Source organism: Oryza brachyantha, chromosome 4 (assembly GCF_000231095.2).
Source record: "Oryza brachyantha chromosome 4, ObraRS2, whole genome shotgun sequence".
NCBI lineage: Eukaryota > Viridiplantae > Streptophyta > Magnoliopsida > Poales > Poaceae > Oryza > Oryza brachyantha.
The window spans coordinates 17888612-17905901 of record NC_023166.2 but is presented as its reverse complement, the minus strand read 5'-3'; the positions used below and the strand labels follow the sequence as shown (position 1 = coordinate 17905901).

Below are 17290 nucleotides of genomic sequence, written 5' to 3'. Positions count from 1 at the left end.
ATTACAATCACCGCAACAAATTTCCAAACTTTAAAGGACTTATTTAGTTCCTAAAATTTTTTTTAAAAACATCACATTGAATTTTTGGATACCTAAATAAATCATTAAATATAGATGAAAAAAAATAATTACACAGTCACGGAAGAAATATTAAGACGAATCCTTTGAGCCTAATTAGTCAATAATTAGCTATAAGTGCTACAGTAACCAACATGTGCTAATAACAGATTAATTAAGCTCAAAAGATTGTCTCGCGGTTTCCAGGCTAACCGTAAAATTTGTTTTTTTATCTGTGTCCAAAACCTCTTTTAACATTCGATTAAACATTTACGTGACACTTCTTCTTAAAAAATCTGAAATGTAATAAGCGGAGGACAAGAACTGGCCTTCAAAACTTTTTTTTAATATATACCACTAGTACGACTCACCGGCCAGTAGACGCGTAATGGAGTACTAGTACGTTCCAACAAAGAACACCTGTGTTGGCAGCACGTACTGCCCTTCGTTCTGGAATAAAATTTTTTGATTATGTTTATAATTAAATATTTAGATTTTTAGCTTTAATCTAAAATTGATTTTAAAATTTGTTCGTTATATTTATTTTCAACATGGGATGTTGGATGTTAGATCTATAAGGACGCGTATAAAAAGTATACATTTTTTGCAATTATACCTTTTAACTTTTTTAAAAAGCCAAACAAAATATTTATATGATTTAAAACTTTATATTATAATATAAATATTTCTATATAAATTCTTACTATTTCAATAATTTTGGTGATCTGAGGTTCCATCGGATCGGATGCTTAAAAAGAGAATTTAATTAATTTAAAATTCAAAGTTTAACTACTGAATTAACTAAAAATTAATATTTCAATATTTTGTTAGCTCATGCTAAATTATTTATGATTTAGAATAGAGGTAGCTGTAAATTTCCAAAAATCTTTTACCCGCAAGATCAAAAAAGCGCAGGTAGCAGTAGAGTACAAATGAGCGCGGCCACGAGCTTTCCGTTTCCTTTCTTCCCTTTCCTTTCCGCAGTAACTGGCGTTACTGGCCACTACTCTCTCTCTCTCCCCTCGCCGCTGCGGGAGCGGGGAAGCGACGGCGGCAGCTCAAGTGCGCGCGGCGGAACTCTAGGGTTTCCTCGTCGGGCCGGGCGGTGTCATCTCTCCTGCGAGGCGCGAAGAGGCTGCCGCCCGAGATGGAGTCGGCCTCGTCTTCAGGACCGACCAGCGGGCGGCGCCGCAGCAGTGGGGGCGGTAGCTGGGGCAGCATCGGCATCGGCTCCGTCGCCGACCCGTTCGACATCCCGGCCAAGGGCGCCCCCGTCGAGCGGCTCAAGAAATGGCGGGTAAGGCGCTCACCAGCTCTCGGCCCTGGTTGTTGTTCGTCCCGCAACCTGTTTGATGTTACGCTAGCGCCGCTCCGCCGTTGGAGTGAATCCGCAGATTTGGCTTCGCTATGAGTTGATTTTGGAGCAGCTTAGAATTTTTCGACGGTTGAGTTTTGGGTATAATTTGAACCGCCAAGGCGTCTGTCTGTTTCACAATAGTGGTGTTTACGCTACGCGCGAGGCTCTCGCTGTCGCTTCAGATTTTGTGAGTTTAGAGAAATTTGTACTTTCTATGATTAGAATTTCAACAAAGGCTGCTATGGTCATTGTTTTTTGAGAAAAATCTGGAGTAATTTTTTTAAGGGTTGGTAAGTTCGATATTATGTGCATGTGATGTAGCTCGTGGTTTTGTCTCTCATTTGAGTTTTAGACTGCATCTGTACTTCTATAGCCGACCAAGTATTTCTGACATTTTTTATGAGTTTTTTTACTAATAAGAGGATAGTGGGCTTTCTCCTAACAACGCTTCCGCTCAGATTTGGGAGTTTGTGGCTTCCACCTTCTTGTTTTTTTTTTTTTGTGCCCTGGTCTGAGAATTTCACTGGGTGGGCGGGGCGTTAAGCAAGTTGTATTTTCTTCGCATGGTCGATTCGATTTTACGTGGGACCACTGAGCGCAAAAGCAACTAATCTATCTGTTCAGATTTGTTCTGGACAGATGCCTTTTCAGTAACGGACTGGGCCGTCGGATTTGATAGGAATTTGTTCGGGCTTTTTGCTGCTTTGTTCAACCTGATTACTTTCAAATTGTTCTCTGCTTTTAGCGCTCCTGAACTTGCGTTAAATTCGAATCACTCCTCTGACCCTTTTCCGCTTGCTGCGGCTTTGACATTTCGTAAGATGGATATTTGAAATATTCCTTCCAATATAAAGCACAACTAGGACCAAGAAATATTTATAACCACTTCCTCGTTTAGATTTGATGGTGAAGAATTTAGGTGCACCTTTGCATGCATGTCTTATATCACGGTACATCGAAAATGTATTTACACCTTGTATTTGGGAAGAGAGCAAGCATTTTGATTTAGCTTTTTGTTGGTTAGAATGTTCTAGGACAGTCACGCGGCGAATTGTAGCAGTGTTGCTACTAGTAGTACTAGTCTTTACTCTACCCTGTGCTCTGTGTCCTAAAAAAGTATTCCAACTTGTCTAACTGGTGGGCAATTGTTTATAAATCACAATTACTTGTATGTACTATGTTAAGTTATTCCAGAACTCCAAATACCCTGAGAAGGCCGCAATAGCTGTTGTTATTATTAGATGATCCGTCCAGATTGTGTGTCCTCTTTTGATGACTATAGCTGGGCCCATTTCTGTTGCATCCCATTCACGATATTTCATAAAGAGCTGGAGGGATTAGCTGGACATGCCTGAAACAAATGAATGTAGTTGGACTCCACCCTGTTGGATCAGCTATTCTGCGCCATCGGGTTTTCTGGCCGATTTTATTTTGTTTTTACCAGCATTCAAATATTGTTTGCCAGTCTTAACACCTGAGCATTATGCCATCCCGCACTAAAATTGTGCTGCTGGCATAATCTTTGTCACTAAAATTGTGCTGCTGGCATAATCTTTGTATTTGCATTTTGGTCCAGGTGTATCCAAGCTTCTGAATAGCAGTTCCTTGGAAAACCAGTAACTGGCTGGTCGCATAGATGTTTTAACCGGTATTTGAATTCATAATTTTGGGCTCAAAACTTTTGCACTGCTAATATGTAATTTTTCATAGATCCGGCATCTATACCTATACTAATTATACTAATTGGGAAATTCCCTTGAGCTCTTACATTAACCAGAAAATTCTGGCCATTGATTAGTTAAATGTTATCATCGTATCCATTAGATTTTATTAAAGGATTATGGGCTCTTAATTTTGACATCAGACGGCCATCTACGTTATAGCCCACTTTTAACTTAAAAGCCCATGAGGGTAATGTTGCTATTTATATACCATAAGTTCTCACACTAATTAAGATGAAGGACACACATGGCACGATAGCGAGTAATTTAATTCCAACATTCAATAATTAATAATTACTCAACATGTTGTATGTACAAAAGCTCTATTATTTATTGATGTAAATTGGTAGAGTCAAAATATAACCATCATATTCCGCATATAATTAAAAGTTTAATATTGATCCTAACATAAAGATGCACACTTCTTCTTGTCAAATAGTAAAATTTATCTTCATCTTTTTAAGAATAACGACCAATAGTCTTGATCATATCAAAATTTATATTAAATAAAATAATCAGATTTGATCTAGATTCATCAACCGTGACATATGGAAATTCTTATCTAACTAGGAAAATGCCGGAAGATAATCAGAGTCCCACATGGATTACATTGTTTGTCTGTCACCAATTGTATCATGTGTGGTCTTTGGTCATTGCATGAAACATGTGTTGTGTGCAGGCATGTAATTAATTAAAACTTTTTGCTCATTAACCGAAGCACCTGCGTACCAAAGGTTGAAGCCTTCTCGTTTGCTATGGCAGCTATGGCCCATGTACATAGAAGATGGAGTAACTAAGCTGTTCATTCATGTAGTTGTTTTCTTGGTGTAGCTTCACGTATAGTTTAGCGGCTGAAAGAATGATAGTTGCTTCCTGATCACTTCGTAGCATTAGCATGGAAGTTCTTGGGTACTAGTACTAATTAGGAAGCTTTTCTAGGTGGTTAGATAATCCACATACTCTCATGCATGATGCAACAGTGTCATAACGAAAAGAACCATCAACATGAGGACGGTACTCCCTCCCTTTCATGCTGTAAGACTTTCATCTATGAATCAATGTATATGTTTTGTATACGTATCCAGATTCATTAGTATTCATATTAATTTGGGTAGGGCTAGAAAGTCTTGCATTATGAAACAGAGGGAGCAATTATTAGTATTCTAAACCTTGAGAGCAAATGGATAGTGATTAATTATGAATTTAAAAATTACTAAGTCATAAAAAAGCTACATTTGAGACTCAATTTTCACTGATTACAAATTTAGGGATTATTAAAGCCTAAACAAGCAGTAATTGAGATTGCAAGTCATGTATAACTTGATACTTTTTAATGCGGATCTAGAAAAATAGATGAGACTAATGATGAAAACCAATGATTGAGACTCCATACAAGGTACACATTTGATATTTAATAATTCTAAATTAATTATAAAAATAACGAATTTAAAACTTTAACATAGTGAATAAGCAGTTAACTTTGAAATTAATAAGATAAAAAAGGAAAGTAACATGATAAACATTTGTAATTTGTAAGTACCAATTTGGAACTAAACCGGAAAATAAAACGGTTTCAGTGTTAGAAGTTTAAATTAATGTTGCATGTTTACTTAAGCGAGATATAAGAAATCAACATATTCTTATGTTATTAAAATTTTAACAATTGTTCGTTAGAAACAAATTAATATTTATAATGCCGTTAATAATAACACATGCAACTCATGGGCTGATGATCATTATATATATAATACATTGATGTACCTAGCAGGATATCACAGTAAATTATATAGTTGATACAATTTCAATTATAATTTCTAAGTTTGAATCTATATTTAAGTTGTTCTGGCCGGTACGTTTTGTAGCTGGCTGCTGCTCAGTGGTTGCCGCAGGGCTTTGCATCCATGGGCATACTTATCTCTTCAGAAAACATGTCAAGATTACTATATTCAGTACTGTAAAAAATTGTAGATTTATGCTTTCATGCAAGAAAATGAGAAGTGTTTACTGGTGTTTAAGTGGATTTGTGCTTTGCTGGGCACCATAAGCTGCCGGATCCTTTTTTTTGCAGGATATCATTCAAAACGATTCTGCAATTCAGTTTCACTCTTAGTGAGCACATGTCTTTGAGTATTTTGTATATAATTGTCCACCCTTCTTTCTATTGCAGCAAGCAGCTCTAGTGCTCAACGCATCAAGGCGCTTTAGATACACATTGGACTTGAAAAGGGAGGAACAAAGGGAGGAAGTCATAAGAAAAATTCGTGCACAAGCACACGTTATAAGGGTGAATATCATTATTATTTTTTATTTTCCTTTTCTTTTTCATGGTTCCGGCTGATATCTTTATTTCCTTCTTCAGGCTGCGTTTCGCTTTAAAGCAGCTGGGCGAGACCACATTCCGTCAGAGGTGGCAGGTGTTATTTCTATCTCTACATATTCGTTATTTGGTTCAGTTGCTCTTTCATGCTCTCCATGATAATTGTTAGATTATGCCTCAAATATACTAGTCCTAGTACTAGTATTAGTCCTAGTCCTATAAATGACTATAAATATAGACCACCCTTACACATGTAACCCCGTACCGTTATTAGTGGATTTGTCTCCTATGTTTTTTTTCCTCTCCACCTTGGATGTTTTTTTCCACGTTAAATCCCGTCTCTTTGATCTATTATCCCTAACAATAATCTATCAGAGTATCTTGTAACTCTCCTTATCTTTATTCCTGTGCTCACCATGTTTGCCTGTGGTTTGCTATGGTCATGTATTGTAAGTGGGGCATCTACTAATGCTTTGCTGGAGTGCACTGTTGCTAATATATAGCGCAACCTTATTCCTATGATAGTGATCAGAATTTAGAGTATAATCCAGGGAAAGGGCATTTTGTTCTCGCTTTACTCAGTATGTTTGCTCCAATACCGACTTTGCAGCACCACAAGTTGATGGTGCACTGGGCTTTGGTATAAAAGAAGAACAGCTTACTGCATTGACCCGAGATCACAATTACTCTGCTCTACAACAGTATGGAGGGGTGAGTAATTCTTGTGCCATTGCCCTTTCTCATTTTTGTGCAAAATAGCTTACACCTTGCATCTTCCCCACAGATTTCAGGGGTAGCGGGTATGCTAAAGACAGATACAGAGAAGGGGATTAGTGGAGATGATTCAGATTTGACTGCAAGACGAAATGCATTTGGATCGAATACATACCCTCGTAAGAAAGGAAGAAGTTTCTTGGTATGCTGACTGTTGAGAATTATTTAATATTTTTACGGCAATATTGCGTTTTCCTTTTACTTTTGGATTCTTACTCTTGGTATGCTAACACTTCTGTTTAGGCCTTCTTATGGGACGCCTGTAAAGATTTGACACTTATCATACTAATGGTTGCTGCAGCTATTTCACTTGCCTTGGGCATAACAACAGAGGTGTGATTTCATCACTCAACTCTGTGTTTCTGATTTACCCAATATTGTCTCTTACTGTATCAGTAGCTTGTTCACTCCCTATTGTTATTGTTACTGTATCCAGTTTTTATCGATTTGCAACTCTAGAGCTAGATTACAACCATCCTGTTCCTTTTCTGTTCCTATTTGCCTGGCCAGTTGCCACTTACTGTTCATCAATGTTCTTTTACTGTTTTTGGTTATAGCTATAGTCTTCATTATTTTGGAGTTGATAGCTCCTTTGTTGTTTGTAGGGGATAAAAGAAGGTTGGTATGATGGAGCTAGCATTGCTTTTGCTGTTCTCCTTGTTGTTTTTGTTACAGGTATGCAATCACTCACAATAATCATTTCTGTGATCGATTTGTACTGGCTAAACTAGAATGGACCAATTATACAAAATGAGTAATGCTTTGGACTTGTCCGATCAACTCCAATATGTGATACTGGAACTTCTTTAGTTATATGAAATCTATTAATTGCTATTCATTTATAATGTTTGCCATTTGTTTCAGCAACTAGTGATTACAAGCAGTCCTTACAATTTCAAAATCTTAATGAGGAAAAGCAGAATATCAAATTGGAGGTTAAAATTCCATATACTTTTATTCGATTCTTTTTTTTTCCAGTTTCATGAGTCACACCCTGACAATTTTTCTCTCAGGTGATTAGAGGTGGAAGGCGAATATCGGTATCAATTTATGATTTGGTTGCTGGTGATGTTGTCCCACTTAAAATTGGTGACCAGGTGCATAATCTTCTGTGTCATTTTGAACCAACCGGTTGCCAGCAGCATATAACTTTTGGTGGGTAATTATAATTTGTTTGCCAGGTCCCTGCTGATGGGATCCTTATCAGTGGCCACTCCCTTTCGATAGATGAATCAAGTATGACTGGAGAAAGTAAAATTGTGAGTTCCTTGGCACCCTTATTTGGAATTATTACACTTGAGGTGTTAAGCTTACACTGCAATGTTTTGGTTAATTGAAGGTTCACAAAGATCACAAGTCACCATTCTTAATGTCTGGCTGCAAAGTTGCTGATGGCTACGGCACTATGTTGGTTAGTTTTCTGTTTACTGTTTGCATACTCAATGGAAGGGATGCACAGCTACTTTCAGCTCCTAAATATATGCACACTGTGAAGTAACATTGCAGTAGCACCAATACTGATTGCCGTATATTAATATGGTTTTACAATTTGATCCATCTCAAATATATGCAAATTCTGAAATGCTCAGGTGACCGCAGTTGGCATTAATACTGAATGGGGACTGCTCATGGCAAGCATATCCGAAGATTCTGGTGAAGAAACACCTTTGCAGGTTTTATTTCTAACTTCTTAACCTTTCTATGAGTCCATGAGTTGACATGCATTTATTGTTGTGGAGTAGGTTCGCTTGAACGGTGTTGCCACCTTCATTGGAATCGTTGGACTTTCTGTTGCTGTTGCCGTTCTTGTTGTACTTCTGGCCAGGTAGACTTTGGAATTATTATTTTTACAAAAAATATATTTTATTTATCTGTGTCACTTTGTTTTCTTGTAGATACTTCACTGGGCATACTTATAACCCAGATGGGTCTGTCCAATATGTGAAAGGAAAGATGAGCGTAGGCCAGACAATACGAGGAATAGTAGGAATATTTACAGTGGCGGTAGGTGGACTCTATTATAATGTCTTGGCTGATGCTTTGATGTTTTCATTTTCTGTTATCTTACTAACTTGAGATGAGACTAGGTCACGATTGTTGTTGTGGCTGTTCCTGAAGGGTTACCATTGGCCGTCACATTGACGTAAGTGTTATTTGAGGATGTATTTTACTTTGCACTCTTACCAGCAACCATTAACCTGCACTTATCTGTAACAGTCTTGCCTTCTCTATGCGTAAGATGATGAGGGACAAAGCTCTGGTATGCTTGTTTGTTGGTAGTGCTAGCTGATGTGATATCCTGCAAGATGCATTCTCCTGAGTGGGTTAATGCTTACAGGTCAGGAGACTATCTGCCTGCGAAACTATGGGCTCAGCCACAACAATTTGCAGTGATAAAACTGGCACTCTGACTTTGAATCAGGTTGGATGTTATTGTCATTTTAACAATATTGTGCACTTTGATGGTTGCAAAGATGATCATTGGTTCCTACAATTTTCTCAATCATTACTTATCCCCTATTCTTAATTGTCAATTTTAAGATGACTGTTGTTGAGGCCTACTTTGGTGGAAAGAAGATGGATCCTCCAGATAATGTTCAGGTGCTATCAGCTACTGTATCGTCATTGATTGTTGAAGGAATTGCTCAGAATACATCTGGAAGCATTTTTGAACCCGATGTTAGTCTATACTTCTATAGCACTTCCGCATTCACTTGTGTCTGTTCATCTTATTGCATTTCATATACCTAATATTTTGTTTTTTATAAGCATAAACGAAACAACTTAACGATTAAAAATAATTTATGGGTAAAACTTTTATATATGTGTTCTTAGCGATCTAAAAGCAAAGGGTGAAAAATAAACTACGATGAAAAACCCTAAAATCAACTCCAAATTTAAGTTTAAATATTCAAATTTTGGCTTATAAGCATAAGTGGAAAGATAGGGGGTTGTTGTTCACTCTATCATACCAACTTTGTGGTTATCTAAAAATCTTTTACTGACCACGAGACCAAACATTTGTTTTCTTACATGTTCTTGATTAGCTTGCTAACTAGTGGTTTAAATTCAATTATCTCTGCAGAATGGTCAAGATCCAGAGGTGACTGGATCACCAACGGAAAAGGCTATACTGTCTTGGGGTCTGAAGGTACAAATACAATCCTATTTTAGTAGCTGGAGTGCAGATTATTTATGTTTTCTGTTTGGTGACAATGCTCAGCATATTTCCACAGCTTGGCATGAGATTCAACGATACGAGAGCAAAGTCATCTATTCTTCATGTTTTCCCGTTCAACTCAGAGAAAAAAAGAGGCGGAGTTGCAGTGCATCTGGTAATTCATAATATCTGCAACTATCACAGATCTGTTATTTTCATATTGTTTATGACACATTACCATTTTTTGTAAAATGGCATGTATATTCACTCCATTTGTGTAGTGGCAGTTACAATGTCCTAGTTAGTTAAATCGTTTAGCACCCTTTTCATATTTTACATTTTTTGTTTTACCTAGTATATCTGTCATATCTGTGTCAACTTGATTATTGTTAAGAGTATATCTCTTTTGTAGATATTGTATAGCCTACTATAACTGTACTTACCCCTCTATTTATGGACTCTGTTGTACCTACCATGTTATTGACTTTATATATCAACTGCCCTCCTGTCCTATGGGTGTGGCTTAATGTCAATCTCTCTACATGGTATCAGATTAATCTGAGCCTCTCCTCTCTCCCCTACCCGTGCACCCTGCGCCCTCTCTCTACTGCGCACCCTGCCGCCACCCCTCCTCTGTACTTACCCCTCTCTTCGAGGACTCTGTTGTACCATATCATATTATTGGCTTTATATATCAACTCCCCCCCCCCTATGTGGGTGTGACTTAATTTCAATCTCTACAATTATTTGGTATGTTTTGTGTGATTCCCTTTATTACTTCTCTCTGTTCATTTCAAGATTTGTTAATGCTCTTTTTAATTTTTCTGGAGGGTGGTTCTGAGGTACACATACACTGGAAGGGAGCTGCTGAAATTATTTTGGATTCATGCAAAAGCTGGGTCGCCGCAGATGGTTCAAAGCATTCAATGACACCTGAGAAAGTAATATCCGCTCAATCCTTTGTAATTCAATGGTTTTTGTAGTGTAGTTTTGTTGTGACAAACTAGTTGTTTCAGACTAGTGAATTCAAGAAATTCATAGAAGAAATGGCTACTTTGAGCCTCCGGTGTGTTGCCTTCGCTTACAGAACATATGAGATGGGCGATGTACCAAACGAGGACCAGAGGTCTGATTGGATATTGCCTGAAGATGACCTAATTATGCTTGGTATTGTCGGCATAAAGGTTAGTTTCAAATAAACATTTTATGCTTTTGGTTTGCAGTTGAAGATTTATTTGATAAATGCACCTTCCATTTCTCCTGCATGAGCTGTATTGTAATTCCTTAACTGCTTCTCCACTGCATCTCTGATTAGTTGCGCTGTTTCTTTGTCTCTTGACTACATGCTTCTGATTAATTGGTTTATTTTCTTTTTGATGTAGCTAATTTATCAAATAATACTGTTTGATTGGATAATTACGAATAATAATCAGACTAGTACATGTGTAAGCAGCAGCCATTAACCCTATGAAAAAGAGCTACACTACGATCACTGTAGAAAATTTACTTGGTCTGACAGTGCCATAATGATAATACCTGTGTCCCCAGAAGATTTTATTTTTGGCACATCTCGCACATACCAATATGTAGCTAAAAAGACTAGAATGCCACTAACTTTATCCAACTCTAATGCATTTGTATGCTGCTTTCACAAACTCCGAGGCATTTGTCCCCTGCTTTCACAAACTCAAATGCAATTATGGCTCCAAAGATGAAGTCTTTGTGGGACAAATAAAGAAGGCAAAAAATGAAGTCTTTGTCAGATGGAGGGAAGACTAACTGCGTTTATGACTCCAATCTTGCTTCTTGTTGAACACATGGGATGGATTACAGCTAGCTTCAGGGAGTAAACTTTTCCAGACCAGGGCATTGCTGTGCCAATAGCCACTGACCAGAGTCCTGAGAAAAGCAAGCACCAAAATCATCAGTCCTGACACAAACCAGGAAATAAGCCATGAAAAACTACTGACGTCTCAACATGATGCACTTCAGTAATCGGCTTGAGGTTCCAAAGATTGTGTTTGCGGCTGTCACATTCACACATTGCTTTGCACCTAACTTGATCTTTCTCAGTACTGAATAATGACAATGTGTTAATAAGTTCTCAAACTGTTTTAGCATATTATCAACTTTCCATTTTCAGGAAACTAGCAAACTTTGTAGAACTGCAATAATTTGCAAGTACTTGCTGATTGGTTTGTGTGATTGCTTCACAGGATCCGTGCCGCCCAGGAGTTCAAGATTCTGTTCGCTTATGTACAGCAGCTGGCATTAAGGTAATGTTTCTCTGAGTCAGCAATGGTATATTAGTTTCTGCTCTCTCTTAGAAACAGAAATGTAAGAGATTGTTCATCATGTTTATTGAGATCTGTTCCATGACTTTGCTTCTGATCAGTTATGTTCCATTAATTTTTGAATTGTTAGGTCCGAATGGTTACTGGAGACAATCTTCAAACTGCCAGAGCAATTGCCTTGGAATGTGGAATTTTAACTGACCCCAATGTGTCAGAACCAGTCATAATTGAGGGAAAGACTTTTCGGGCATTGTCAGACATAGAAAGGGAGGAAGCTGCAGAAAAGATTTCGGTATGACTGTTTTTCCTGCATTTTATGTACCCTCCACACCCCACCTTGCTAACACCGTGTCTTTATACTGACTAGAATCATACAACGTAGTAGTAGTAGGCTATGTAGATGTCTCTGTGGCTTACGCAAAATACCCTGAAATGTTGCTCTATCAACACCATCTTTCTGATAACTACAAAACTACCCATAGTATTTTGCCCTTTTCTTCCCTTTGTCATTCTCCATGATCATGGAGAATAGATTTGGAAGGAGATGTATGACATGACAAACTAGAAAAATTGCCATGATGTAGTAATGCGGATTGAGCTGTTTCGAATAAAGGACATATTTGTAATTTGCCTGTGTTGATAAATAGCGGGCTGTGTGTTGTTTTAATATAGCTGCTTCTCTTTTACAGTAATCATAGGAGAGGACCCTCCTGTTTATACATTTACAAACATCTAGAAACAATATCTACAAAGGTTATGCACATACAAACATCTAGAAACAAACCCTCCTGTTTATGGGAGAAGGTTGGCACACGGTTGTGCAGGTAGACTAAGGTTTTTGATAACTTAACATTACACCCTCCTGGTCCTGTAATGGATTTCTTTTAACACCCCATTGTCTTTGTGAGGAACTAACTAATGCAGTCGCTTGTTCCAACTGCTTATAACATTCAAATCATATTGAACTATTATGCTGGAGAGAGCATGTTTATCGTGCTATTTTTGTGCATACGGCAATAGTCTGTTTTCTTGAATAGACATACTCAAAATTTTCTAGTATATACCAGGCTGCTTTATGTTCAGCATATAATATATTAATATCTATCTTCACCTCAGCAATTAAATGCACCCTATGTGAATGGTAACAGGTGATGGGGAGGTCTTCACCAAATGACAAGCTTTTACTTGTTAAAGCACTAAGAAAAAGAGGTCATGTTGTTGCTGTGACTGGAGATGGCACAAATGATGCCCCAGCATTACATGAGGTTTATCTCTCAACAAATGTTTCATCATATTTTGAAACAAACAACCTTCATATTCAATAACCACCATATATGTTGCTTACGCTATGCTGAACTTAATAGGCAGATATAGGTCTCTCGATGGGCATCCAGGGAACTGAAGTTGCCAAGGAGAGTTCTGATATTATTATATTGGATGACAATTTTGCATCAGTCGTGAGGGTATGTACACTCTGCTGTGCTATCAGCCTTCCATGACTGCAACTTATAGTATTCCTTTCTCTGGCTTTAGGTTGTCAGGTGGGGTCGCTCAGTTTACGCAAACATCCAGAAATTCATACAGTTCCAGTTAACCGTCAACGTTGCAGCCTTGATTATTAATGTAGTTGCTGCTGTCAGTTCTGGGAATGTTCCCTTGAATGCTGTTCAGGTTTGAGTTCATGCTCTGTTTGTTACTGATAATAAGGTGCAAGTTGGTTATTCTAACTTCTATTATGATTAATACTCTCTATCTTTTTGCCTGGGTTTGTTGGTCGGCAGCTTCTGTGGGTTAACCTAATCATGGATACTCTGGGTGCTCTTGCACTGGCAACTGAGCCACCGACTGACCATCTTATGCAGAGACCACCAGTTGGTTGGAGGTTTGTTCCGCGTGTTCTTGCTGTTCAACTGTCTTGCTTGGTTTATGCAGACAATTTTATTGGGCTGGCTAGAACATTTTGTAGAGTGGAGGCAAGAGTTCCTCTCTCCTCTTGATTTGATCGAAAGAAATAGTGGGCTGTTGGCCTAACATCCTGAACTAATACACACAATGAATTATTAATCCGATGAAGAACAGGAAATATGAGATTGTTGATAATTTTCACCTGTTTGATCATGGTTTATAGTAACCTACTCATTTTCTCCATTTCGTGTACATGCTCAGTTGATATAATCATGTCTATTTCATACTGTAATGTTAGCCGTGTAATACTTTATATGTCCATTTGTGTCAAGTAACTGCTAATATCTTCCAATGTGCAATTCAATGTCAACATATAGTTTTTGTTTTCTGCATTCTGAAGGTGTCCTAACCTTCTTGTTTTCAGGGAACCGTTGATAACAAATATCATGTGGAGAAACTTAATCATAATGGTATGGCACTATTGTGTATTCAAATTTGAAGTTAAATATGTCAACGGCTTTCAATTGACCATCTGTTCTTCCTTCAGGCTCTCTTTCAAGTTACAGTCCTCCTCACTCTCAACTTTAGGGGCACGAGCCTTCTGCAGCTAAAAACTGAGGACACAGCGCATGCAGACAAAGTGAAAAATACCTTCATATTCAACACATTTGTTCTCTGTCAGGTGAGTTACCACTATTTTTTTATTGGGCCCCTCTCCGGTGCATTCTACTGGTAATATTATACTATCAGTAGAACTAATCTCAGCCATTGATTAAAAATATTTTTTACTTTGTTAATTAATTGATTAGTAGTATTTTGTAATTTTTTGGCAATAAACATCACAATAAAAAGATGATATTACCTCTTCAAATTTCTACTGTACCTAATATTGTTGGTAGTATAATTTAATCACAGTTGTTCGATAAAAATAGATCAACGATGTCGATTAAATTCTACTGCTAGTAGAATGCACCGGAGATGGACCCTTTTTTATTTATGCATTTGGGACAACCTATCACAATCTTTTCATCGTCAGGTGTTCAATGAGTTCAATGCTAGGAAGCCAGATGAACTGAACATATTCAAGGGCATTACTGGGAACCATCTGTTTATAGCCATTGTCACCATAACAGTTGTACTGCAGGTAGAAAACACACTACAATAATTTCTCCTATGTCTGTAACTGGCCCCTATAGCTGTGTATATGGAGCTGAATTGATCTACATCTGTTATTAGCTTATGTTTATACTTGTTTATGTGCAGGCACTTATTGTTGAGTTCCTTGGCAAGTTCACATCGACAACCAGGCTCACCTGGCAGTTGTGGTTGGTGTCAATAGGTCTTGCCTTTTTCAGGTAAGCTCTCTTCACTCTTGTGTAAAAAAAAGGGGCAGGTCTGGGTATGGTTTAACACCTGTCTTCTGGTATCATGAAACCTTTTTGTTTTCTTAACTATTTTGTACCTGATCGATCTCTTTTATGCAGCTGGCCACTAGCATTTGTGGGAAAGCTTATCCCTGTCCCAAAGAGACCATTAGGAGATTTCTTTACATGTTGTTGCCCAGGAAGTGAGCAAGGTATGCAACTGAATTAGTGTATTCTGTATTTTGTTTGCACAATTCAACATAGTACACCTTTTGGAGGCACAGTACCAAAGTGAAATTTTACAGTAGTATGGTTGCTAATAGAACTATTGTTACATTTGACACTCCATATACACATCTTCAAATCTGATCATTTCTTTGCAAGGTTTCTGTTTAGATGTTTTATTTTGACCTATTCTTATATCGTAATAAATAAATTCTCAGACCTCTTTAATATCCTCCTGTTCTACATCCATCACACGTGACTACATTTGGTGCAGCTGCTGACGCCAAGGGTGATGACGCTGATCACAGCGATGTATGAAGCTTTGCATTGGGGGAAATTTGTGCCAAGCTTTACTTTTAAGGTTTAACATGATTGCAATTAGCTGTTGTCGGTATTGTACATGCATTAGGCTTCATGGATAGGTCATGGGTCCCATCACCTTTGGGAAATTGCAACTCTATTAACCATGCGTTCAGAGACTTGACGGGACAAGGTGGGTTAGCGGCAGAGCAGCTGCAGGGAGATTTCTTATGGCGTTCTGTTAGCGTATTGGAGTTGCAAAAATGATTTTGGGCTACTCATGTCAGCTTATTTCTCTTGCCTGTTGCTCCAGTTTTACCTCTTTATTAGAGCCTGTGCAGATATATATGTGCTGCCCTCAGTTTTGTGTGGACAACGAGCGAGAAGAAATCACCATTTATGATCGAATTTGTTGCTTTCTGTGGTGATTTCAGAAGCTTCCATGTGACAGTATTAATGGCAGTCGCTCTAGCCTCTAGTGATTTAATTTATTTTGGCAGCGTGCGCTGTATGCTTATTTGGTTGCCTTCATTTCATACGTATCTGCCTGTTGCGACCTGTCGGGGCCTTATGCGCCTGCAAATTCGTTTCGATTTTTTGCAGCCTTGCTGGTGCGTCCAGCAGCCTGGCTCATTTCAGACGGTTCGTCGTTTTTCTGCTGTTTTCTGTAGCATTTCAGACGGTTAGTTATTTTTCTGTTGTTTTCAGGAGGCAGGCACCCCTCTTTCCACATGTTTAGCTTCAGCTTGGTTTTTTCGTTGGTCTATACTTTCGTGTAAGTGGTGTCTCTAACCACCTGTTTCTGAAACGTAAAAGGAGGTGCAGCTGCCATTTAAGAGCGTAATCTTTTAGGTTTCCCGTAGCTAAATTTGGACCTTCACGACGGTGGCTAATCTAATTCGATGTGACAATGGCGTCACATACATACGGGCAACTAGCAGGCTTTGCCGTACACGGCGAGCGTGATTTCGCTGAAAAATTCACCCCAGATGTTATGTGATGGCACGGCTGGCCTTGAAACACGTACGGTCAGTTTCGTCCTTGACGTTCCGTGAAGCGATCACCATCTCTGCTACTGACGGCACTTTCCATCGTGATATTTCTTTTCTACTTTTAAGCTGTCCATTGTTTCAAACCGCTGGAAAAAAATTGCCTGCGTCCGTACGCGCAATCATATTTGTTATTCCATTAAGTTTAAGATCTACAGGTCGCCAGGTCCTACGTTGGAAAAGATGGAAATGGTGGTGACTGATGAACGGCTCACAGAGGCGTTTACCTTGAGTAATCCATGGGAAAGCCAGACAAATCAGAGCAAGCAGCCGGACCCTCACAGCAATTGTTGACGTTTAACCTCTCTAGACTAGACTCACCGACTTGCAAGGAAAAATGAAGATGACTTGATCCAGTCAGTAATACTGCATATTGTCTCAAGATATAACTGTTTCTATCTCGTTTATCAGAGATTAAGATTTTTTTCTAAAAAAAGACCATGATAGTTCCAAATAAATGAGGAATAGGTAGAGATAAATTTAGAAGAATTTTAAATGGTAAATGCTTCAAATACTGAATAGTATTAAAAATATTTATATTTTAGTATAACATTTAAATATTAGAACTATTTTATTTTAGAAGGGAGGAAGCGGTCGACATTATGCACGTCGTTCTGGCCCGTCCATCCCCATTCAATGCGGTGCGCCCTTCATCCTTATCTGGGCATCTCCAGTTCTTCTAAACCATCCCATGAACCAACCACAAAATTGGCAGCCGTAAACCAAAACCTCGCTGCTCTGCGACGCAAAGGAGTCTGAAACCAACC

The 17290-nt window shown here is 38.3% G+C and overlaps 1 protein-coding gene across 2 annotated transcripts; it reads left to right on the top strand.

Annotated features, from left to right (window-relative positions):
• The first annotated feature begins 1049 nt into the window (after nucleotides 1-1049).
• On the top strand, nucleotides 1050-15882 carry LOC102714728 (calcium-transporting ATPase 5, plasma membrane-type). 2 transcript variants are annotated; one of them, XM_006652716.3, is made up of 34 exons: nucleotides 1050-1354; nucleotides 5303-5419; nucleotides 5495-5549; nucleotides 6063-6163; nucleotides 6237-6368; nucleotides 6470-6559; nucleotides 6832-6901; nucleotides 7091-7161; nucleotides 7240-7323; nucleotides 7408-7485; nucleotides 7566-7637; nucleotides 7816-7899; nucleotides 7969-8051; nucleotides 8122-8230; nucleotides 8314-8369; nucleotides 8444-8486; nucleotides 8565-8648; nucleotides 8768-8905; nucleotides 9312-9377; nucleotides 9463-9561; nucleotides 10217-10327; nucleotides 10403-10570; nucleotides 11603-11662; nucleotides 11811-11972; nucleotides 12829-12945; nucleotides 13045-13143; nucleotides 13214-13351; nucleotides 13462-13562; nucleotides 14010-14055; nucleotides 14133-14267; nucleotides 14622-14729; nucleotides 14849-14940; nucleotides 15070-15161; nucleotides 15449-15882. In XM_006652716.3, exons 1-34 carry the CDS (start codon nucleotides 1205-1207, stop codon nucleotides 15490-15492), a joined length of 3255 nt encoding a protein of 1084 aa, XP_006652779.1. In that variant the 5' UTR covers nucleotides 1050-1204; the 3' UTR covers nucleotides 15493-15882. The 2 variants fall into 2 exon arrangements, with proteins under 2 accessions (XP_006652779.1, XP_015692089.1); XM_015836603.2 differs by having other exon boundaries at nucleotides 1051-1354; nucleotides 8768-8827.
• The last annotated feature ends 1408 nt before the right edge of the window (nucleotides 15883-17290 follow it).

What these genes read in the sequence shown, in the direction of transcription:
- LOC102714728 (XM_006652716.3), top strand. Translation starts at nt 1,205, where the DNA reads ATGGAGTCGGCCTCGTCTTCAGGACCGACCAGCGGGCGGCGCCGCAGC. An exon ending in AGCAGAATATCAAATTGGAG is followed by an intron (nt 7,162 to 7,239) that starts GTTAAAATTCCA and finishes TTTTTCTCTCAG; the next exon opens with GTGATTAGAGGTGGAAGGCG. An exon ending in TTGCCCAGGAAGTGAGCAAG is followed by an intron (nt 15,162 to 15,448) that starts GTATGCAACTGA and finishes CATTTGGTGCAG; the next exon opens with CTGCTGACGCCAAGGGTGAT.